We start from the raw sequence: 23876 nt of genomic DNA, 5'->3' as shown, positions 1-23876 counted from the left end.
CTTCTCTGTTTCCTTTTTGGCAGCTTTAATTAGTTTTTTAGATAAAGTATTTTTCTCCCTATAGTTTTTTAGAGCTTCATTGGTGCCATCCTGCTTTAGTAGTGCAAATGCTTTCTTTTTACTGTTAATTGCCTGTCTTACTTCTTTGTTTAGCCACAATGGGTTTTTCCTATTTCTAGTCCTTTTATTCCCACAAGGTATAAACCGCTTACACTGCCTATTTAGGATGTTCTTAAACATTTCCCATTTATTATCTGTATTCTCATTTCTGAGGATATTGTCCCAGTCTACCAGATTAAGGGCATCTCTAAGCTGTTCAAACTTTGCCTTCCTAAAGTTCAATGTTTTTGTGACTCCCTGACAAGTCCCCCTAGTGAAAGACAGGTGAAACTGCACAATATTGTGGTCGCTATTTCCTAAATGCCCAACCACCTGCAGATTTGTTATTCTGTCAGGTCTATTAGATAGTATTAGGTCTAAAAGTGCTGCTCCTCTGGTTGGATTCTGCACCAATTGTGAAAGATAATTTTTCTTGGTTATTAGCAGAAACCTGTTGCCTTTATGGGTTTCACAGGTTTCTGTTTCCCAGTTAATATCCGGGTAGTTAAAGTCCCCCATAACCAGGACCTCATTATGGGTTGCAGCTTCATCTATCTGCTTTAGAAGTAGACTTTCCATGCTTTCTGTTATATTTGGGGGTTTGTAACAGACCCCAATGAGAATTTTGTTACCATTTTTCCCTCCATGAATTTCAACCCATATGGACTCGACATCCTCATTCCCTTCGCTAATATCCTCCCTTAAAGTGGACTTTAGACAAGACTTTACATAGAGACAAACCCCTCCTCCTCTCCGATTTTTACGATCCTTTCTAAACAGACTGTAACCCTGTAAGTTAACTGCCCAGTCATAGCTTTCATCTAACCATGTCTCGGTTATTCCCACTATGTCAAAGTTACCTGTAGATATTTCTGCTTCTAGTTCTTCCATCTTGTTTGTCAGGCTTCTGGCGTTTGCGAGCATGCAGTTTAGAGGATTTTGTTTTGTTCCAATCTCCTCACTGTGGATTGTTTTAGAAATGGTCTTACCTCCCTTCTGAGTATGTTTTCCTGGGTCGTCTTTGTTCGAGTCTAATGTTTTTCTTCCCGTCCCCTCTTCTTCTAGTTTAACGCCCTCCTGATGAGTGTAGCGAGTCTTCTGGCGAATGTGTGTTTCCCAGGTTTGTTGAGGTGTAGTCCGTCTCTGGCGAGGAGTCCATCATACCAGTAATTCACACCGTGGTCCAGGAATCCAAATCCTTGTTGTCTGCACCATCGTCTTAGCCAGTTGTTTGCATCAAGGATCCTGTTCCATCTCCTGGTGCCATGCCCATCTACTGGAAGGATAGAAGAAAAAACTACCTGTGCATCCAGTTCCTTTACTTTCTTCCCCAACTCTTCAAAGTCCTTGCAGATTGTCGGTAGGTCCTTCCTTGCCGTGTCATTGGTGCCAACATGTATCAGAAGAAATGGGTGGACGTCCTTGGAGCTGAAGAGCTTTGGTATCCTATCGGTCACATCCTTGATCATCGCACCTGGAAGGCAGCATACTTCTCTTGCAGTTATGTCCGGTCTGCAGATGGCTGCTTCTGTGCCTCTCAGTAGTGAGTCTCCCACCACCACCACTCTTCGTTGCTTCTTGGCTGTACTTTTTGCTGTCACTTGTTGCTGTGTGCCCTTTTCTTTTTTTTTTTTTTTTTTTTTGCATATGCACATGCCCATGGTGCAGGAGGGTCGCCAGGCCTTATAGGCACATGCCCATGGTGCAGGAGGGTCGCCTGGCCTCATAGGCATGCCCATGGTGCGGGAGGGACGCCTGGCCTCCTAGGCACATGCCCATGGTGCGGGAGGGTCGCCTGGCCTCATAGGCTCATGCCCATGGTGCAGGAGGGTCGCCTGGCCTCATAGGCACATGCCCATAGTGCTGGAGGGTTGCCTGGCCTCATAGGCACATTCCCATGGTGCGGGAGGGTCGCCGGGTCACCTGGCCTCATAGCCACATGCCCATGGTGCAGGAGGGTTGCCTGGCCTCATAGGCACATGCCCATGGTGCGGGAGGGTCACCTGGCCTCATAGGCACATGCCCATGGTGCAGGAGGGTCGCCTGGCCTCAAAGGCACATGACCATGGTGCAGGAGGGTCGCCTGGCCTCATAGGCACATGCCCATGGTGCAGGAGGGACGCTTGGCCTCATAGGCACATGCCCATGGTGCGGGAAGGATGCCTGGCCTCAAAGGCACATGCCCATGGGGTAGGAGGGTCGCCTGGCCTCATAGGCACATGCCCATGGTGCGGGAGGGTTGTCTGGCCTCATAGGCATATGCCCATGATGAGGGATGGTCGCCTGGCCTCAAAGGCACATGACCATGGTGCAGGAGGGTCGCCTGGCCTCATAGGCACATGCCCATGGTGCAGGAGGGACGCCTGGCCTCATAGGCACATGCCCATGGTGCGGGAAGGATGCCTGGCCTCAAAGGCACATGCCCATGGGGTAGGAGGGTCGCCTGGCCTCATAGGGACATGCCCATGGTGCGGGAGGGTTGTCTGGCCTCATAGGCATATGCCCATGATGAGGGATGGTCGCCTGGTCTCATAGGCACATGCCCATGGTGAGGGAGGGTCGCCTGGCCTCATAGGCACATGTGAGGCTATACGCTCGGATCAGGACATAAGAATCACAGAACGCGTTATCCCACACGGCCTCTTATTAGAATAGATCATCGTATTAAAACATTTGGGATCCGACTCCTACTCATCATCATCACAGGTATGAACATTGTGTATTCTGTCCCCATCTTCGTCCTTTTGGAACAGCCACTGAAACACGGACCTACGCTTGAAAAATAATAAAACTGACTCTGCGCTCCAGTTAAAATCATTTGATCAGCAGGGGGTGTTGATTGTCGGACTCCCACTGATGGCCCATCATGAGGAGAGTCACGTTAAAGCTCAGGATAACCCCGTTACTTATGGTGTGAATACATCTCACGGTGACTGCACTGTTTTTTTTTTTATTACCGTAAAAGGTGTAAAGAAGAGTGCATAAAACAAACACATGTATTATATATTATAAAAATATATATACGGTAATTTTTTTTGCAGTAATTTATATTTGAAATTTTGCCTATTGCTTAGTAAATCTTCTCCATTAATAAATCACAAAACAGCTCAATATGGCTGTCAGGAAATTATAATAACCAGCAAAGAATAAGCTAAAACTTCCCCATGAATAGTGAATATACTATACAAATATATACAAATTGTTTCCCTTTCGAAGTGGATACATTATAGCTCACCTGCTCTCAGCAGATCAGCTGCAAACTAAATTCAATGTTGTTTAAATAAAAACAGTGTTTTATCAGCAGGAGGTTATCACTACAGGACTAGGTGTCTCATGCCTCCTAGTCCTGCTTCTCTGTGTAGCAACCACTAATATGCCACTTTCTGCCTATGCACAGTGTAAACAAAAAGCTGTCCCAGTGGTGTGGGCGGGGTTATACAGAGCTCAGCTTTCCAAGCTCTGCTAGATCTACAGCAGAGAAAACAGTGATTGTATCAAAATAACAGCAAGCAGCCCAGTAAGTGGCACATCACTTGAATCAGGGTATCTGCCCTAACATCATGGTGCTCTCGGATTACATACCAAAAACTTCCTTACAGATTCCCTTTACCATGAGTTAGTAGCGTAGCTACTGGAGAGGGCAGTGCCCTCGAGCCCCGCGCTATGAGGGGCCCCACCCGGATCTATGCTATGTAACTGTATCGGTGAGCACATTGCACCGATACAGTTACATTCTGCAGCAGAGTAGGGAGAATCGATCTCCCTGCTCTGCCGCTCATCCGCTATGGGGCCCCTGAGGAGGCAGTGGGGGGGCCTTGTGCCAGCAGTGGGCCCCCGCTCGTCATCGCAGGGTTCACTGTATCGGCTAGATGCCGATACAGCTGACCGCATTGATGGGAGGAGTGTTAAGGAGCAGGGAGCAGCGCAGAAACCAGGAGGAGAGTAGAGGTGAGTATTGTATTTATTTATTTGGGTGCATTATACTGTACTGGCTGCCTACGGGGGTGCATTATACTATGCTGGCTAATGGGGGTGCATTTTACTGTACTGGCTGCCTACGGGGGGGTGTATTTTACTGTACTGGCTGCCTATGGGGGTGCATTATACTCTACTGTCTGCCTACGGGGGTGCATTATACTGTACTGGCTGCCTAATGGGGGTGCATTATACTATGCAGGCTGCCCATGGGGGTGCGTTATACTGTACTGGCTGCCTAATGGGGTGCGTTATACTGTACTGGCTGCCTACGGGGGTGCATTATACTGTACTGGCTAATGTAGGGGGGATTATACTATACAGGCTGCCTATGGGGGTGCATTATACTATACTGGCTGCCTATGGTGGTGCAATATACGATACAGGCTGCCTATGGGGGTGCATTATACTGTACTGGCTGTGTATGGGGGTGCATTATACTATGCAGGCTGCGTATGGGGGTGCATTATACTATACAGGCTGCCTATTGGGGGTGCATTATACTGTACTGGCTGCCTAATGGGGGTGCATTATACTGTACTGGCTGCCTAATGGGGGTGCATTATACTATACAGGCTGCCTATTGGGGGTGCATTATACTGTACTGGCTGCCTAATGGGGGTGTATTATACTGTACTGGCTGCCTAATGGGGGTGCATTATACTGTACTGGCTGCCTATGGGGTGCATTATACTATACTGGCTGCCAATGGAGGTGCAATATACTATACAGGCTGCCTATGTGGGTGCATTATACTGTACTGGCTGCCTGCGGGGGTGCATTATACTGTACTGGTTGCCTAACTGGGGTGCATTATTCTGTACTTGCTGCCTAATGGGGGTGCATTATACTATACTGGCTGCCCAATGGGGGTGCATTATACTGTACTGGCTGTCTAAAGGGGGTGCATTAAACTGTACTGGCTGCCTAATGGGGGTGCATTATACTGTACTGGCTGCCTTATTGGGGTCCATTTTATTGTATTGGCTGCTTAATGGGGGTCCATTATACTGTAGTGGCTGCTTAATTGGGGTGCATTATACTGTACTGGCTGCTTAATGGGGGTGCATTATACTGTACTGGCTGCCTAATGGGGTGCATTATACTGTATTGGCTGCCTAATGTGCCTAATGGGGTGCATGGGCAGCACGGTGGCGCAGTGGTTAGCACAGCAGCCTTGCAGCGCTGGAGTCCTGGGTTCTAATCCCACCTTGGACAACATCTGCAAAGAGTTTGTATGTTCTCTCCGTGTTTGCGTGGGTTTCCTCCGGGCACTCCGGTTTCCTCCCACATTCCAAAGACATACTGATAGGGAATTTAGATTGTGAGCCCCATCTGGGACAGCGATGATAATGTGTGCAAACTGTAAAGCGCTGCGGAATATGTTAGCGCTATATAAAAATAAAGATTATTATTATTATTATTATACTATACTGTCTGCCTAATGGGGGTGCATTATACTGTGCTGGCTGCCTAATGGGGGTGCATTATACTATGCAGGCTGCCTATGGGGGTGTATTATACAGCACTGGCTGCCTATGGGGGTGCATTATACTGTACTGGCTGCCTATGGGGGAGCATTATACTATGCAGGCTGCCTATGGGGAGTGCATTATCTTGTACTGGCTGCCTATGAGGGTGAATTGCACTATGCAGGCAGCCTATGGGGGTGCATTATACTGTATTGGCTGCCTTATGGGGGTGCATTATACTGTACTGGCTGCCTATGGGGGTGCATTATACTATGCAGGCTGCCTATGGGGAGTGCATTATCCTGTACTGGCTGCCTATGGGGGTGCATTGTACTATGCAGGCAGCCTATGGGGGTGCATTATACTGTATTGGCTGCCTTATGGGGGTGCATTATACTGTGCTGGCTGCCTAATGGGGGTGCATTATACTATGCAGGCTGCCTATGGGGGGTGTATTATACTGTACTGGCTGCCTATGGGGGAGAATTATACTATGCAGGCTGCCTATGGGGAGTGCATTATCCTGTACTGGTTGCCTATGGGGGTGCATTGTCCTATCCAGGCAGCCTATGGGGTGCATTATACTGTACTGGCTGCCTATGGGGGTGCGTTATACTATACTATACTGGCTGCTTATGGGGGTGCATTATACTATACTGGCTGCCTACGGGTGTGCATCATACTATACAGGTTGTCTATGGGGAATGCATTATACTATACAGACCTATGGGGAGTACATTATACTATACAGGCCTATAGAGAGTGCAATATACTATACAGGCCTATGGGGAATGTATTATACTATATTGGGGACTATCTGGCACATTATACTATATGGAGGCTATCTAGGCGGCCATCATACAGTGTGGGGATTACAGTAAAGGGGCCATTACACAGTGTTGGGGTCATCAAGCAATTTGGGGGCTATTAAGGGGTCAGTGTACTGTGGGGGTACATTACAGGGAGCAGGCATCATGTTATGTATAAGAGAGCATCATACTGTGTATAGGGGAGCTGTACAGGGGATGAGACTCGGGACATTATTCAATGTTTAGTGGGCACTTATTGTTATAGGGGAACTTAGTTACTGTGACTATCAAAGGGGCACTATTACTTTCTAGGGAGCAAAATGTGGGCACTGTTTTCTAGGGCACTTGCACCCAGCATTACTATATTCTAGAAGGTTGCTTTAGAATTTAGAGGGCAAAGAGCACCACACAGCAGGTGCAGTAATAGGCGCACATACGGCAGCAGCGGCTCAGTATTGGGTTATCAGGTGCAGTAATAGGGACACATACGGCAGCAGCGGCTCAGTATTGGGGTATCAGGTGCAGTAATAGGGGCACATACGGCAGCAGCGGCTCAGTATTGGGGTATCAGGTGCAGTAATAGGGGCACATACGGCAGCAGCGGCTCAGTATTGGGGTATCAGGGGCAGTAATAGGGACACATACGGCAGTATTGGCTTAGTATTGGGGTATCAGGTATAGTAATGGGGACACATACGGCAGCAGCGGCTCAGTATTGGGGTATCAGGTGCAGTAATAGGGGCACATACGGCAGCAGCGGCTCAGTATTGGGGTATCAGGGGCAGTAATATGGATACATACAGCAGCAGTGGCTCAGTATTGGGGTATCAGGTGCAGTAATAGGGACACATACGGCAGCAGTGGCTCAGTATCAGGGAATCAGGTGAAGTAATAGGGTCACATACGGCAGCAGCGGCTCAGTATTGGGGTATCAGGTGCAGTACTAGGGACACATACGGCAGCAGTGGCTCAGTATTGGGGTATCAGGTGCAGTAATAGGGACAAATACGGCAGCAGTGGCTCAGTATTGGGGTATCAGGTGCAGTAATAGGGACACATACGGCAGCAGTGGCTCAGTATTGGGGTATCAGGTGAAGTAATAGGGTCACATACGGCAGCAGCGGCTCAGTATTGGGGTATCAGTAGGATGAGGAGTTTGTGCAGGTTGGGAATAGATGGTGATGGGGCTGAAAATATGTGAAGTAAAATGTGTCTTTGTTGTATTCTCTGCAGACAGTCCTGGGTGGAAGAAGTTGTGTCGGTCTGGGCCAGATGGAAAAGACGGGAAAAGTGAACGATTCCATCAGAAAGAACATCAGTGGTAAGTCATTATCTGTAACTGTGCTGTGATCTCTTATATGATCTGTAGGGCTGGTATCTACCACTGACCATATGGCGGTAATATCAGTGTTGGTCTTTGTATAGAGATTATCTTCAGTAACAGCGTGGTCATCTGCTGAGGTTCTCCTCCAGTATTAGGGCGCGTCACCCAGTTGTAATCAAGGTTGCCTGGTTAGGGGCCCACTCAGAAGCTTCGCACCCCTGGACCAAAACCCTAGCTACGCCTCTGCCATGAGTACCATGTTTCCTACTGAGATGTATTTAATTCATGGCCTCACATTGATCATGCGGATGCCCAGATAAGAGTTTGAGTTTTGCCAAGGATTTTGGCAGACTTTGTATATACTGTAGGCAAATAATTTACAAATATATTAAAGGGGTCTTGTTCATACGTTTTTTTAATTTGTGGGGATCTCCTGGAATCTATACCTGTATTGATTATAAAAGACCTTAGCTTTTCTAAAAAAAAATTATATATATATTTGCAGGATGATATCAATTCATTCCTAGACGGTCCCCCGGCATATAGACCACCTCCCCCTATACCTACAGAAGAACCTCCTGCAGTTCTACGAAGGCAGAGCGGGGAACGAGCTCAGCGCCCTTCCTCTGGATCGTCTCAGTCCGGGCTCTTCTTCACTGCCCCAACAAGTCCTCCTCCGCCACCTTTTACATCACCCGCAAACCCAAGTCCACCTCTCCCCCCTCTGACTACACCCCCAACCTCTCCCCTATCACATAATCCAAACCAGGCGATTTATGCTACTATTTTACCTAAAAAACAGACTCCTATTTGCCCTGCAACCCAGCTGGCTCTGGTCACGCAGCTACCTCTCACCCCCTTCCCAAGAGTTCAGTCTCCTACAAGGTTAAAGCCGGTGGTAGAAAGCCCCCCTCAGCCATCTTCCCCTTCACACACAGATGCATTAGACCCTCACACAAGTCAACATTTTGTAATGGTGGAAGTCCATCGACCCAACAGTGAACCTGATGTGAATGAAATCCGAGCTGTTCCACAAACCCGAGGTAAGATATTCGTAAACTTTGGAGTTTTTGCCATTTTGTACTAAAGAGTTGTGGATTCTCGGCTGCCTTACTGAAAGTGTGGTTACTGGGAGAAAATGAACATATTTCCTCCTGGGAGCCGCCGAGGCTACTGTCATTGTGCACAGCATCACTATACTGTGAGGACAGCTCTGCACTTTTGATTGCTCCGAAGATGCACTGCATCGCCACCTTTTAATAAAAGTGCCGGACCGTGTCTATAGCTGTCACTCACCGGCCCTATGACTGAAAGCTGGTTTAACGCTAATGCTAATAAAATGATTTTTAAAGGGTTATTCCCATCTTTGTAGATATTGTCAGATAAAGCTTATTGGAACAAGCACTTTTGCAATTTACTGCTTATTAAAATTTGCAGCCATTCTTAAGATATTAACACTTTTCTTTTGTTTACAGCTGGTTGCCTTGGAGACCGACCGCCACTGCTGCACTACACTGAAGCTGGCCAGGATTAGGAGGTAACATTACACTTCGGCAATCCTGGGTAGCTTCAAAACAGTGCTTACAAGATCAATAGAAAAGAGCTTGTAAGCACTGCGCATGCTCTGCTGTCTATCAGCAGTGGTCGGTCTCCAAGGCAAAGAGCAGTAAACAATAGTGTAAATATCTCAAGTATGGTTGAACATTTTAAAAAGCAGTAAATTGCAAAAAGCCCTAACCAACAATACCGATTTATGAAGAACATTCATCAGGGGGGATCTTTGTTCATCATTTTTTGATGTTTCATTGTGTTTTATCTTTTCTCAGCTCAACCTTTGTATATTGAATTTTATGGACACATTTTTATTTTTTTTTGGGGGGGGGGATTAAAATAAAGTAAATTATGCAACTGCAACTTTTTGCAAATTTACCCCTGGTGTGAGTAACATGATGTCCGTTATCTATGCTGCTCGTCTCTCCCTCTAGCATCAAACTATATATATATATATATATATATATATATATATATATATATATATATATACTACGTGCATCCGAGTCTAACTTTGGTCCCCTTTTACATGCATATCTGTATACTTTAGATAACTTTCATTTACACATTACGACAAAATCTGACTCTATGCCCAAAACGTCCCTGATATTAGCAGTGCTGTGGGACCAGTGTGTAGTGCAGAGCGATTACACAGAGAATCATACTATGGTGCACATTTCAGTATAAACTAACTATGCTTCGGCAATCCTCCTGTGTTTAAACTGGTTGTAAATGTACAAGTCTTATCATCATATTGGTCAGACTGGTACATAAAAATGTAATGCCTCACCAATAAAGGAAAAGAAGGAAAATATCGCCCCCTTGTGGTTGCACTCAATAATTCCATGAAGATCGCTATCTGCTGATATAGAACATTGACTACTTCTATACCATGAGTTTAGCGGCTGCAGCTGCTGAAATTGCAATATAATCTGCAGCTTAATTTTTCTTTTTTTTTTAAGTATGGAGGAAAGGATTATAGATGTGCTGCTGGTGCAAGTCAACTAATATTTATTCCACGGCGCTCAGGCACAATAGCTTTAAAAAGTGATGCTGTATTTACTAATAAATGTTACTTGCATCTATACATTATATATATATATATATATATTATATAACCTGTGTTCTTCTAGTTTTCTTTCACGAGATGCCTTTTGTGTGATTTTTTTTATTTTTCTTCAGCCGTCTTGCCTACATCGCCCCCGGCCTCGCTTTCCCAGCTTTCAGACAGCGGGCAAGCACTCAGCGAAGACAGTGGCGTGGACGCAGGCGAGGTCGGTGGCGGCAGCAAAGACAGCAGCCCTCAGCCCCAAAAATTCAAAGGAGCAGAGAACATGACGAAACCAGTAAGACGAAAAGCAGAAATTATATTTATTTCCACATTTATTGTTAGCCATCCTAAGATTTATTACTGATCAGATGAGTGAAAATGGTTGGGTTAGGTTGACTTTTAAACCAAATCTATCACTAGCTGCATACATTTCTCAATAGATCGATTAGACCTGATGGGGTTGGTGTCCTTACTTTGAAAATCCATGTCAAAATGGCTCTATAATCCAGTATGAAAATTAACATTCTCAGCTAAAGGTTAGGGTCACACGACCGCTTTCTCTCCATTCAAGAAAATCAGCCCGATTATACTAACCACACTCTGATCAGCGTTTGATTAGAGTGGGAACCAATTTTCTCAGAGGTGGATAGAAAAAAAAAAAAGTTTATCTTCCTTCTACGCTATGTTAGTCTGTGAAAATCGGACCACACTCGGATGACATCTGAATGCAGTCCCATTTTTTTCACGCCCATAGACATGATTGGCTGAGTGCCATCTGATGCTTGGTGGCAAATCATGCATCCTATGTTTCCTCGGACATGTGCACAGCCACATACAAGAACGTGGGTACAAGTGATATCCGTCAAAACCACGGATAGCACTCGTCCAATTTATATGGCCCAAAGAGTAAGAGAGGTCCGGAATCCATATTTATTAATTCTCTGCCCACCCAACTTGATTTTCTGAGAGCTGCGGCTTGTACTGAGCAGTGTGAGATCTCAGCAGCACGCGGCACTGAGGAACAGCCAGTCGGGCTGTATAGTCCAGGAGTGAAATTAAACTTTCTGAAAAGGATTAAAACCATCTGTTCTGATGTGGATTTTTACAGTAAGTACAACAGCATCATCCGGTATAATATTTATTTCATAAATATTTATATTGGATCTGTCGCCAGTTTTTACAATACAAACTACATATACTATTCAACAAATCTCATACTTGATGTGACTGGTGTACTTACTATGAGGCTCTGTGCACACGATGCGGATTTTGCTGCGGATCTGCAGCGTTTCCGCAGCAGTTTCCCATGAGTTTACAGTACAATGTAAACCTATGGGAAACGGAAAACGTTGTGCCCATGCTGTGGAAAAAAACGGGCGGAAACGCAGCGGCTTACATTCCGCAGCATGTCAATTCTTTGTGCGGAATCCGCAGCAGTTTTACACCTGCTCCATAATAGAAAACCGCAGTGGAATCGGCACAAAAACCGCGGTAAGTCCGCAGTAAATCCGCGATAAATCCGCAGGAAAAACGCAGTGTTTTTGCCCTGCGGATTTATCAAATCGGCTGTGGAAAAATCCACAGTGGACCATTCTACGTGTGCACATAGCCTGACAATAGGTCAGAATGAAAGTCAAATCCTGATAGATCCTATGAAGATGGGACTTTAAAAAAAAAAATGATTATATGGATAGTCTAAATGATTTTCAAAGGAAGTACACCGGCCTCAATGGGTCTATGATTTAATGAATAAAGTATGCAACTTGTATTGTGAAGTCTGGAGACAGATTTGCTCATAGTGGCAAGACTAATCTCAGCAGATCTGATACATTTCCATCAGTGGGGTATGATTATTGCTTTTATTAATATCAGTCGGTGTAAATTGTCGCCATGTCTATGACCGCACTGTAGTTACTCCATGTTCTGTCCGGCTCCCTGTCCTGCAGTCTGATGTCTATACACAGACAATGGTGAATGTTTTCGGGACTGGTTGTGCCGGCACTGGCAGACGTTATTATATTCAGCCCCTTCTGTATCGTGTGCTCCGCGTTAATCTCTTTTATCCGCTCATGTCACTAATCCTTTCACCTATGCCATGATGCTGACTGACAGGACGTCTTCTCTCTTGTAGCCGGGCCTGCTCGAGCCTTCTGCCGCCTTAGTGCGTGTAATGAAAACTGCCCCTACCTTGGGAATAGCTATTGAAGGAGGCGCCAGGACGCGACAACCTCTGCCTCGCATTGTAACTATACAGGTATAACCATGGCTGTCATCATCTGCTACTAAACAGTAAATTCACGGCAATAATCAAAGCGAAAAATAAACAATTATTTCACGTTTTATGAATTTCTAGTAATATCTGACTATGCCAAAGACAATACGGCCACCGTCAGCACTCCCACAGACGTTGCAACCACATTTCTGGGTTGCCTCACTAGCAAACATGTCCACGAAATGCATCGTATATATACGGCGCTGTGGAGCTGCATTCCCGCAAAGCGGCGTATATACACTACCGTTCAAAAGTTTAGGGTCACTTAGAAATTTCCTTATTTTTTAAAGAAAAGCACAGTTTTTTCCAAAGAAGCTAACATTAAATGATTCAGAAATACACTCTACACATTGTTAATGTGGTAAATGACTATTTTAGCTGCAGACATCTGGTTTGTAATGCAATATCTTCATAGGTGTATAGAGGCCCATTTCCAACAATCATCACTCCAGTGTTCTTATCGTACTTTGTGTTTGCTAACTGTGTAAGAAGGCTAATGGATGGTTAGAATACCCTTGAAAACCCTTGTGCAGGTATGTTAGCACAGCTGAAAACATTTTGGCTGATTTGAGAACCTATAAACATGACCTTCCTTTGAGCTAGTTGAGAATCTGGAGCATTACATTTATTGGTTCCATTAAACTCTCAAAATGGCCAGAAAAAAGAACTTTCATGTGAAACCCGACAGTCTATTCTTGTTCTTAGAAATGAAGGCTATTCCATGCGAGAAATTGCCAAGAAACTGAATATTTCCTACAACGGTGTGTACTACTCCCTTCAGAGGAGAGCACAAACAGTCTCTAACCAGAGTAGAAAGAGAAGTGGGAGGCCCAGCTGCATAACTGAGCAACAAGACAAGTACATTAGAGTCTGTAGTTTGAGAAATCGAGGCCTCACAGGTCCTCACCTGGCAGCTTCATTAAATAGTACACGCAAAACGCCAGTGTCAATGTCTACAGTGAAGAGACGACTCCGGGATGCTGGCCTCCAGGGTAGAGTGGCAAAGAAAAAGCCATATCTGAGACTGGCTAATAAAAGGAAAAGATTAATATGGGCAAAAGAACACGAACATTGGACAGAGGAAGATTGGAAAAAAGTGTTATGGACAGACGAATCCAAGTTTGAGGTGTTTGGATCACACAGAAGAACCTTTGTGAAACGCAGAACAACTGAAAATATCCTGGAAGATTGTCTGATGCCATCTGTCAAGCATGGTGGAGGTAATGTAATAGTCCGGGGTTGCTTTGGTGCTGGTAAAGTGGGTGTAACGACTGGACTGGCGAGTAAATTGGGACCAGGGGCACCTTTCCTGGCCTTAGCACTAGGGGGCGCCCTAAGCCGCCCTGTTCCCCAGGATACCTCAGCTAGCGAGGATGCCGGGGCCTCCACCCTTGCCCTGTCTCCTAACTGCAGCCCTGCGTCTGTCCCCTTCCCCACCCGGGGAAGAGAGGAGCTACCGTGTACCGTAGTACAGAAACCCGACAAACAGGGGAACCAAGACAAGGGTAAAAGAAAACTCCACTCACACAAAATATACTCTCACAAATAACAGAGGTATTCACCAGGGTGAGTAGGACGTGGGAAGAAAATAAGGCAGGTAAGGATGAGGAATTTCCATGCGTACAAACCAAGCAACAGTCATACAATAAATTCCTCCAGCTCTCCAAACAGCAGCTCTTCACTACTCCAGCCCTATCTAGCAAGACAAGGATCTGACCAGAAGGCCTAGCTTTTATAGGAGAGAGGAGTGGCTAACCGAGCACAGCTGAAAGCAGGGATTTCCACATGGCCTATTAACCCCTGTCCTGCTGAAGGAAAACAATCAGCGTGGAAGCAGGAGCCATCAGACGCTGCTGTCTTCTGGTACTGCTCTGTCGCGGTAACTCCGTGACAGTGGGAGATTTGTACAAGGTAAAAGGGATATTGAATAAGGAAGCCTATCACTCCATTTTGCAACGCCATGCCATACCCTGTGGACAGCGCTTGATTGGAGCCAATTTCATCCTACAACAGGACAATGGCCCAAAGCACACCGCCAAATTATGCAACAACTATTTAGGGAAGAAGCAGGCAGCTGGTATCTATCTGTAATGGAGCGGCCAGCGCAGTCACCAGATCTCAGACCCATTGAGCTGTTGTGGGAGCAGCTTGGCCGTATGGTGCAAAAAGTGCCCATCAAGCCAAACCAACTTGTGGAGGGGCTTCTGGAAGCATGGGGGGGACATTTCTCCAGATTACCTCAGCAAATTAACTGCTAGAATGCCAAAGGTCTGCAATGCTGTAATTGCTGCAAAGGGAGCATTCTTTGACGAAAGCAAAGTTTGAAGGAGAAAATTATTATCTAATATATAATTGCCTAGAATACTACTTCCTGCAATTTGTGCCAACTTCCGTGGCTTTGTCCGGAGCTAATGTCCGGAGCTAATGTCCGGAGCTAATGTCCGGAGATAATGTCCGGAGATAAGTGACGTCAACAGTGTCCAGTGTCTGATTGGTTGCCGCCTGCTGCGAGCGACCAATCAGAAACGTGCCGTACTGTGACACACTCCGCCCGCCATGTTGGTGTGATTTTTGAATTTTTACCTCACAGCAAGTTTCTACTGCGTGGAGGCGGGCCCAGTGACGTTGCTCTTCAAGCTCCTGCCGAATTTCGTCAAAAAAATGATAATACCATTTACCAAAACTATATATATTTAGTTGTGAAGTGGTTCAGTGACATTTTCACACCAATTTTGAACTTTTGTTTGGTGTTTTCTCCATATACTGCCTATTATTTTTGTTCTTTCTTACTATTATTTATTAACTAGATGGCAGCCCGATTCTAAAGAATCGGGAGTCTAGAATCCATATATACTTTATTTATTCAAATGTAAGAATAATACAATTAATAAATAATAGTAAGAAAGAACAAAAATAATAGGCAGTATATGGAGAAAACACCAAACAAAAGTTCAAAATTGGTGTGAAAATGTCACTGAACCACTTCACAACTAAATATATATAGTTTTGGTAAATGGTATTATCATTTTTTTGACGAAATTCGGCAGGAGCTTGAAGAGCAACGTCACTGGGCCCGCCTCCACGCAGTAGAAACTTGCTGTGAGGTAAAAATTCAAAAATCACACCAAAATGGCGGGCGGAGTGTGTCACAGTACGGCACGTTTCTGATTGGTCGCTCGCAGCAGGCGGCAACCAATCAGACACTGGACACTGTTGACGTCACTTAGCTCCGGACATTAGCTCCGGACATTAGCTCCGGACAGGAAGTTGGCACAAATTGCAGGAAGTAGTATTCTAGGCAATTATATATTAGATTGTATTATTCTTACATTTGAATAAATAAAGTATATATGGATTCTAGACTCCCGATTCTTTAGAATCGGGCTGCCATCTAGTGTCAAATAAAAATCTTTTTTCGAACCTTGTCAATGTCTGGACTAGATTTTTAATTCATTTGGCAACTCATTGGATTAATAAAAGTATGAGTTTTCATGGAAAACACAAAATTGTCTGGGCGACCCTAAACTTTTGAATGGTAGTGTATATGGCGCCACTATTTCTGCTCACTGTGCTGCATCACAAGGTGACCGAGTTATGATGCCTATTAAGATGACTATTCCTGCACATCGCCCGGGGGGCTGTACTTCCCCCCATGTCAGCGATCGCAGTGATTGGCTGCTCACAGTGATGTCGCAATAAAGTTGGGAAAAAAAACGTGCCATGCTGTGATTGGTGATGTCTGAGACAGAACAGATCACAATGGATGGGGTGATCGTGATGTCACCTCTCCTGATTAATCCCTTTGGCGCTGATTGGCTGAGCAATAGTTACTGACCACACAGCGCCAAAGGGGTTAATCTAAAATGGTGATCACCACTCTGCATGCCAACTCTGAGGTAAAGGTGGCGTGCAGAGTAGTTGTAGACCCCCTATGTTACCGGGGAGAGAAAAATTCATTGGTGGCCAGTACGATCCTCCTGCGATCTGTCTCCTGTGCTGCATACTGGCCGCTGTGTGACTGATCTGTGATCCCAGCAGCGGCAGATGATCCCCAATCTCTGTTTCACCTCCTTCCCCTTCCTCCATCCCCCCCACTCCCAATTGTATTTTTGTGCACTTTCTTTCGTGTGCGTGGCGTCCTGCGCTGAGCATTTGTGTTCTTCCCATGGCTACAGCACTCTGATCAGTGTCGTTGCTGATCAGAGTTGGCACCAAGGGACTTTTTCTTTTTCTCAGCTAGTTAGAGTAGCAGACGTCACAGTGTTAGTGATATCCGTTTTTTGTTTTTTTTTAGAAAAAAAAATTAGTAGTTAGTATAGTGCAGCTATATTGGGGAACAGATGTCACAGTGTTAGTGACATACAATTTTCTTTTAGAAAAAAAAATAATAGCACAAAATAGCACTATAGGTTGGGAGGTAGCGTTTTTCTTTTACGAAAAAAATAAATTGTTATCGCTGGGTAATTTCTTAGCCAGTGCATTAGGGGAGGGAACGTCCCAGTGTTAGTGATGTTTGCAAAAAAAGAGAGTAGTTAGCACCGAGTAACTTTATCGGTAAGATATTAGTGTAGTGAACGTCACTATAATTTCTTTTATACAAAATTTATTTACATCTACTAATTTTTCTTTTCATTTTTCAAGCGTTTCTTCCAAATGTTTACTTTACTTTTTACTTGTTTTCTATTTTTTATAATAGTACCCTTTACACAAGCCGCACACAACATAAGTGAAAAAGCACAAATCCCCAGTGTTATCAAGAATAAAATAACAATGGCCCATTCATCAAGAAGACGCTGTTCGCCAGAGGACGCATACTGTTTCCTTGCCTCCGACACGGATTCAGCCCACAGTCCTCTATTCCTCTTCCTCCTCATCTAGTGAGGAGAGACCCCCAGCAAGGCGCCCTAGGGCCTAGACAGGCCAGGAATGGAATTAAACTGTACAAGATGTGCGAGAGTATCTCAGGGGACACACACAGATTTAGGGTCTAGGAAGGGAATAACACCCAGATTGACCCCCCGTCCTGGGGGCGAGTGGGAAAATTGTGTGGGATTTGCTGCACCCACTGCTGGATAAAGGTAAGCACCTCTACATAGATAACTGTTACACCTGCATCCCACTCTTCAAGACCCTCTCTGTCAGAGGTACCGTTGCATGTAGTAAGGTGCAAAAATATCAGAGGCCTCCCTAAGCCGCTAATAGGGCAAAAGGGTGAAAAGCAGAGCCCAATGCAGCGACAGCATGCTGGTGGTCAAGAACAAGAGGGATGTCCTTATCTTGACCACCATACACCGTGACAACAGCTTCCTTCTCACAGTCTGAGATACCACAACACAAGTCCCAAAGTACATGGGGGGGTGTAGATTGCTCAGATCAGGTCCCCAAACCATACAGTGCCTTACGACAAGCTAATGTATGGTACAAAAAATGGCCGTGCACATTGTACAGATGGCACATAATGCTTTTGTGCTGTTCTATCTGCAGGCAATATGGGGACCTTCATTCAGTTTCAGGAGGTAGCCATCAAGGCCCTAATGTTTGGCACTCAGGAAGGTGAGGGTTCCAGTACTACTGAAACTGATAGTGACTGTATCGTCCCAGGTCAACATTTTTCCAGCAGAGGTTCCCCAAACAGCAAAGAAGGGAAGAATACAAAAAAGGTGCAGAGTACGCTCCAGTAAAACCAAAAGCATTATTATCATTTCTATAACTATGCCTCTAGATAATTCCTTGGGGGGGTCTAGTTTCCAAAATGGGGTCATTAGTGGGGGATTTCCTCTGTTTGGCACATCAGGGGCTCTCCAAATGCGACATGGTGTGCATCACAGTCTGCGCTCCAAACCATCACTCCTTCCCTTCCGAGTCCTGCCGTGCACCCAAACAGTAGTTTTCCACCACATATGGGGTATCAGGGTACTCAGGAAAAAATTGAACAACAATTTTTGGGATCTATTTGCTGTTACCCTTGAAAAAAAAAAAAATGGGGTTAAAAAATTATTTTCTGCAAAAAAAATATTTTTTTTAATTTTTCACAACTCAATTTTATAAATTTCTGTGAAGCACCTGGGGGTTCAAGGTGCTCACCACATGTCTAGATAAGTTCCTTGAGGGTCTGGTTTCCAATCTGGGGTCACTTGTGTGGGGTTTCCACTGTTTAGGCACATCAGGGTCTCTCCAAGCGTGACATGATGTCCACTCTCGAGTCCAGCCAATTTTGCATTCACAAAAGTCAAACTGTGCTCCTTCCCTTCCGAGCCCTGCCATGCGCCCAAACAGTGGTTTTCCCCCACACGTAGGGTATCGACATACTCAGGAGCATTTTCACAACAAATTTTGAGGTCTATTATCTTATATTACCATTGTGAAAATAAAAAAATAGGTCTAAAGTTTTTGTGAAAAAAAAGTAAATGTTCATTTTTTCCTTCCACATTGCGTCAGTTCCTGTGAAGCACTTGAAGGGTTAATAAACTTCTTGGGTCTGGTTTGGAAGACTTTGAGGGGTGCACTTTTTAGAATGGTGTCACTTTTGGGTATTTTCTGTCATATAGACCCCTCAAAGTTACTTCAAAGGTGACGAGGCCCCTAAAAAATGGTTGTGTAGATTTTGTTGTAAAAAAGAGAAATCGCTGGTAAACTTTTAACCTTCATAGCAAAAAAAAATTATGTTTCAAAAATTGTTCAGATGTAAAGTAGACATGTGTGAAATTTTATTTATTAACATTTTGTGCTCTATAACTTTCTGATTTAAGGGCAAATATAAAAGTTTGAATATTGCGACATTTTCAAAAAGTTTTGCCAAATTGCCGATATTTTCACAAATAAACGCAAGTCATATCAAACAAATTTTACCACTATCATGAAGTTCAATATGTCACGAGAAAAGAGTCTCAGGATCGATGGGATCCGATCAATAGTTCCAGAGTTATTACCACATAAAGGGACTCTGGTCAGAATTGTAAAATTTGGCCTGGTCAGGAAGGTGAAAACAGGCTCTGGGGTGCTTTCTTGCATAGCCTTAAAAAAAATTGTCATCAGATCTATTGACCAAATCAGGTTTTTTGTGTTTGGCAAAGTTTTTCTTTCTCATATAACAATAAGTATTACAAAAATTAGAAATCTTGCAATTTTCACACTGGCCATCGGGGCAATTTTAGACTCCTACTTCCTGTTCATGAAAGAAGACTTTCCAGCAGTCTCATTATCACCACAGGAAGAATTATAATAACACGTAACGCCTCTATACAAGGCGGAAAACACAGAATCCTCCATTCACAATTGGATATGTCACAGCTGTCACGGCCCTCAAAATGATCTTTGCACATGTTCATTAGATGCTTCAATATAAAAGATAGAATTTGAACCAGCCTTTTGCTGCTAATAACAAAAATGACAGTGTGGCCAGTTCTCAAAGTGTCCCAGGAGCCGTTTTTCAGCATAACGCCAGGCAGCATGTTGCTCGTGCTACTGTGAGCAGCATGTGGCCTGCAGCGTCTTTGGACTTGTCTCTCATCGCACACATCTAGGACTTCATTGGTCAGCAATTGCAAAGGGCACTGCCAGCAGCGGATCTTGATGATTTTCATACCCAAGTGCATTCAGTGGCAAAACATTCCTCAGACGACCATTAATATCCTCATTGATACCAGATGAGGCTGTAAGTGCGGGGACTTCTGCACATGGCGCTTAGGCTACATACTGATTAAATCGAGATATTTTATAAACTTTATTTCCACTTTTTCACCATTTCCTGTGAATTCCACAATTTTTCCTTCTTGGCATTGCAATTTCAATGTTGAGGAGTGTCAATTGTGACATGAAAAAAAAAGTTAATATAAAAACTTGATTTAATAGAAGCTTGATTTAACTCGCCCCTTCCTTTTTTTTGTAGAGAGGAGGCTCTGCTCATAACTGCAGCAAGCTCCATGTGGGCCAGGTCATCCTGGAGGTGAATGGAGTCTCCTTACAAGATAAAGAACATCGGGAGGCTGCCAGGATCATTGCTGAAGCTTTCAAGACCAAAGAAAAGAATTACATGGACTTTCTGGTCACAGAGTTCAATGTCTCACTATAGTGGCTACTTGTGATATCCAAGTAAAAGCGTGTAACCCAGCCGGGGGGCCAGTGCCACGAGAAACACGTACTACATGCTAGTGTGTATACTGAGTAGCTGCCATTTGTGTGCCCTTGCTACATACGTGGTTCTGCTGTCCAACATGTGGCTTATATACTCCCGTTATACTATAAATGTGTGTCTGCTTACCGCTGGGGCAGATAGCAGAGAAGGAAAGCATATATATTGGAGATGATCAATGGATACCTACTACGTATACGATGAATAGAAAGTGGACGAGGCCGATCTATTGAGCAAATCAAAATCATGGTGTCAAGGGAAAACATGACCCCTAGAAGATAATGTAGGTAGTGGTCTACATCACCTTTACAGATAACTTGTCTGTTGCTGCCTGGTATTGTGGAATTAGGGTAACACTGATCTAGCTCCTGATGATAATTAATAAGTGCCAGTACTTGCTAATTATCATCAGGATGACGCCCAGCAGTGTTCTTTACACCATGATGCCACAACTGCAGGTGTGTTGTCGCTAAGAAGACGCTTTCTCCATCTATCCTATGAAACGCGAGCAAAGACAAGACGTTTTAAATGTAATTGTACCGATTCCTCTCTAGACTGATAGATAACAGTTGGTCGGTGATAGCTTATGGCAGCATACAAATATGACGGACCTCGTCTCCAGTGCTGCTCTGTGCCTGTTACTTATTAGCCTTTAATGGAGGAGAGTGACTCCCACTCCCGTCCTGCTACAGTGTTTGAGTGACGTGCAGCCCACAATGTGACCATCCATGTAATATGTATGTAATTACAGAGCTTGTCACTTTACTTTTTCAATAAACCTCATATTAGAGAAATTATGTGAGCGTGTGACCATCGCTGGAGCTATAGACAATGAAGAGTACGTTGTACTAATACTTTAGGTGAAGAACTCAGAAAGTCAATGATATCACGTCCTCCGTAATATAAAAATCGCCACACATGAACTCACTGGCAATTGTAATATATACAGTGTATATATATATATATATATATATATATATATATATATATATATATATTCAAAAAAGGAGGCAATACATTCTAAATAGTGAAAGAGTAAATATACATCCTTCACCAACACCAGAAACATTTCAGGGCTTTCTCAAGGCTTCATAGACAGAGCAGAAATGTAGCTGGTGTTGGTGAATAAAGGCTCCTTACATACGAAGCTTTGTCAGTTTCCTTTTTCTGGATTTTAATATATATATATATATATACTAGCTGAAGAGCCCGGCGTTGCCTGGGCATAGTAAATATCTGTGGTTAGTTATAGCACCTCACTTCTCTTATTTTCCCATCACGCCTCTCATTTTCCCAATCACATCTTTCATTTTCCCCCTCACATCTCTCATTTTCTCCCTCACTCCTCTCATTCCCCCCTAACACTTGTAATTTCAACCTCACATCTGTCATTTTCTGATCACTCCATTATTTTTCCTCACTCCTCTCATTTTGCACTCACACCTTTTCATTCTCACCTCACACCTCTCATTTTCACCTCATCACCTCAGTATATACATGTTTGTCATCTCCCTTATATATAGTATACATATGTATGTCATCTCCTGTATATAGTATATACCTGTATGTCATCTCCCCTGTATATATTATATACCTGCTGTGTGTCATCTCCCCTATATATAGTATATACCTGAATGTCATCTCCTTCTATATATAGTATATACTTGTATGTCATCTCCTCCTGTATATAGTATATACCTGTGTGTCATCTCCCCTGTATATAGTATATATCTGTGTGTCATCTCCTCCTGTATATAGTATATACCTGCATGTCATCTATATATAGCATATACCTGTATGTCATCTCCTCCTGTATATAGTATATACCTGTAGGTCATCTGCTCCTGTATATAGTATATACCTGTGTGTCATCTCCTCCTGTATATAGTATATACCTGTATGTCATCTCCTCCTGTATATATATGTACCTGTATGTCATCTCCTCCTCTATATAGTATATACCTGTGTCATCTCTCCTGTATATAGTATATATCTGTGTGTCATCTCCCCTGTATATAGTATATACCTGTGTGTCATCTCCTTCTGTATTAGACCTCGTTCACACGTTATTTGCTCAGTATTTTTACCTCAGTATTTGTAAGCTAAATTGGCAGCCTGATAAATCCCCAGCCAACAGGAAGCCCTCCCCCTGGCAGTATATATTAGCTCACACATACACATAATAGACAGGTCATGTGACTGACAGCTGCCATATTTCCTATATGGTACATTTGTTGTAGTTTGTCTGCTTATTAATCAGATTTTTATTTTTGAAGGATAAGACCAGACTTGTGTGTGTTTTAGGGCGAGTTTCGTTTGTCAAGTTGTGTGTGTTGAGTTGCGTGTGGCGACATGCATGTAGCGACTTTTGTGAGATGAGTTTTGTGTGGCAACATGCGTGTAGCAACTTTTTGTGTGTCGAGTTGCATGTGACAGGTTAGTGTAGCAACTTGCGTGCAGCAAGTTTTGCGCATGGCGAGTTTTGAGCGTGGCGAGTTTTGTGTGGTGCCTTTTGAATATGTGCAAGTTTTGTGTGAGGCAAATTTTGCATGTGTTGCAACTTTTGTGCATGTGGCAATTTTTCCGCGTGTGCAAGTTTTGTGTGTGGCGAGTTTTCCATGAGGTGAGTTTTGCACTTGTGGCGAGTTTTGCAAGAGCCTAGTTTTTGCATGTGGCGAGTTCTGCGCGTGGCGAGTTTTGAGCGGCGACTTTTGTGTTTCGACTTTTATGTGGCGAGGTTGGAGAATGTGTGGTGAATTGTGTGCTGAGGGTGATATGTGTTCAAGCACGTGGTAGTGTGTGGCGCATTTTGTGTGTGTGTTCATATCCCCGTGTGTGGTGAGTATCCCATGTCGGGGCCCCACCTTAGCAACTGTACGGTATATACTCTTTGGCGCCATCGCTCTCACTCTTTACGTCCCCCTTGTTCACATCTGGCAGCTGTCAATTTGCCTCCAACACTTTTCCTTTCATTTTTTCCCATTATGTAGATAGGGGCAAAATTGTTTGGTGAATTGGAAAGCACGGGGTTAAAATTTCACCTCACAACATAGCTTATGACGCTCTCAGGGTCCGGACGTGTGACTGTGCAAAATTTTGTGGCTGTAGCTGCGACGCCTCCAATACTTTTAGGCCGGGGACACACACAACGTATAAAAAAACGGTCCGTTTTTGACGGACGAGAATCGCACA

At 44.1% G+C, this 23876-nt stretch overlaps 1 protein-coding gene across 2 annotated transcripts in view; it reads left to right on the top strand.

The window, feature by feature from the left end:
- Positions 1-21480, top strand: part of WHRN (whirlin) — a 258620-nt gene extending 237140 nt beyond the window's left edge. For both annotated transcript variants that reach the window (XM_069748381.1, XM_069748380.1), the window contains 4 exons: positions 8185-8722; positions 10413-10576; positions 12413-12535; positions 20442-21480. In XM_069748381.1, coding sequence (XP_069604482.1) covers positions 8185-8722; positions 10413-10576; positions 12413-12535; positions 20442-20624 — 1008 coding nt within the window. In that variant the 3' untranslated portion in view covers positions 20625-21480. The remainder of the gene's footprint in view (positions 1-8184; positions 8723-10412; positions 10577-12412; positions 12536-20441) is intronic.
- The last annotated feature ends 2396 nt before the right edge of the window (positions 21481-23876 follow it).

The sequence above is a fragment of the Ranitomeya imitator genome, chromosome 2 (assembly GCF_032444005.1).
Source record: "Ranitomeya imitator isolate aRanImi1 chromosome 2, aRanImi1.pri, whole genome shotgun sequence".
NCBI classification, from domain to species: Eukaryota; Metazoa; Chordata; class Amphibia; order Anura; family Dendrobatidae; genus Ranitomeya; species Ranitomeya imitator.
Note: the sequence above shows the minus strand (reverse complement) of the source record. Positions and strands in the feature narration are given on the sequence as shown.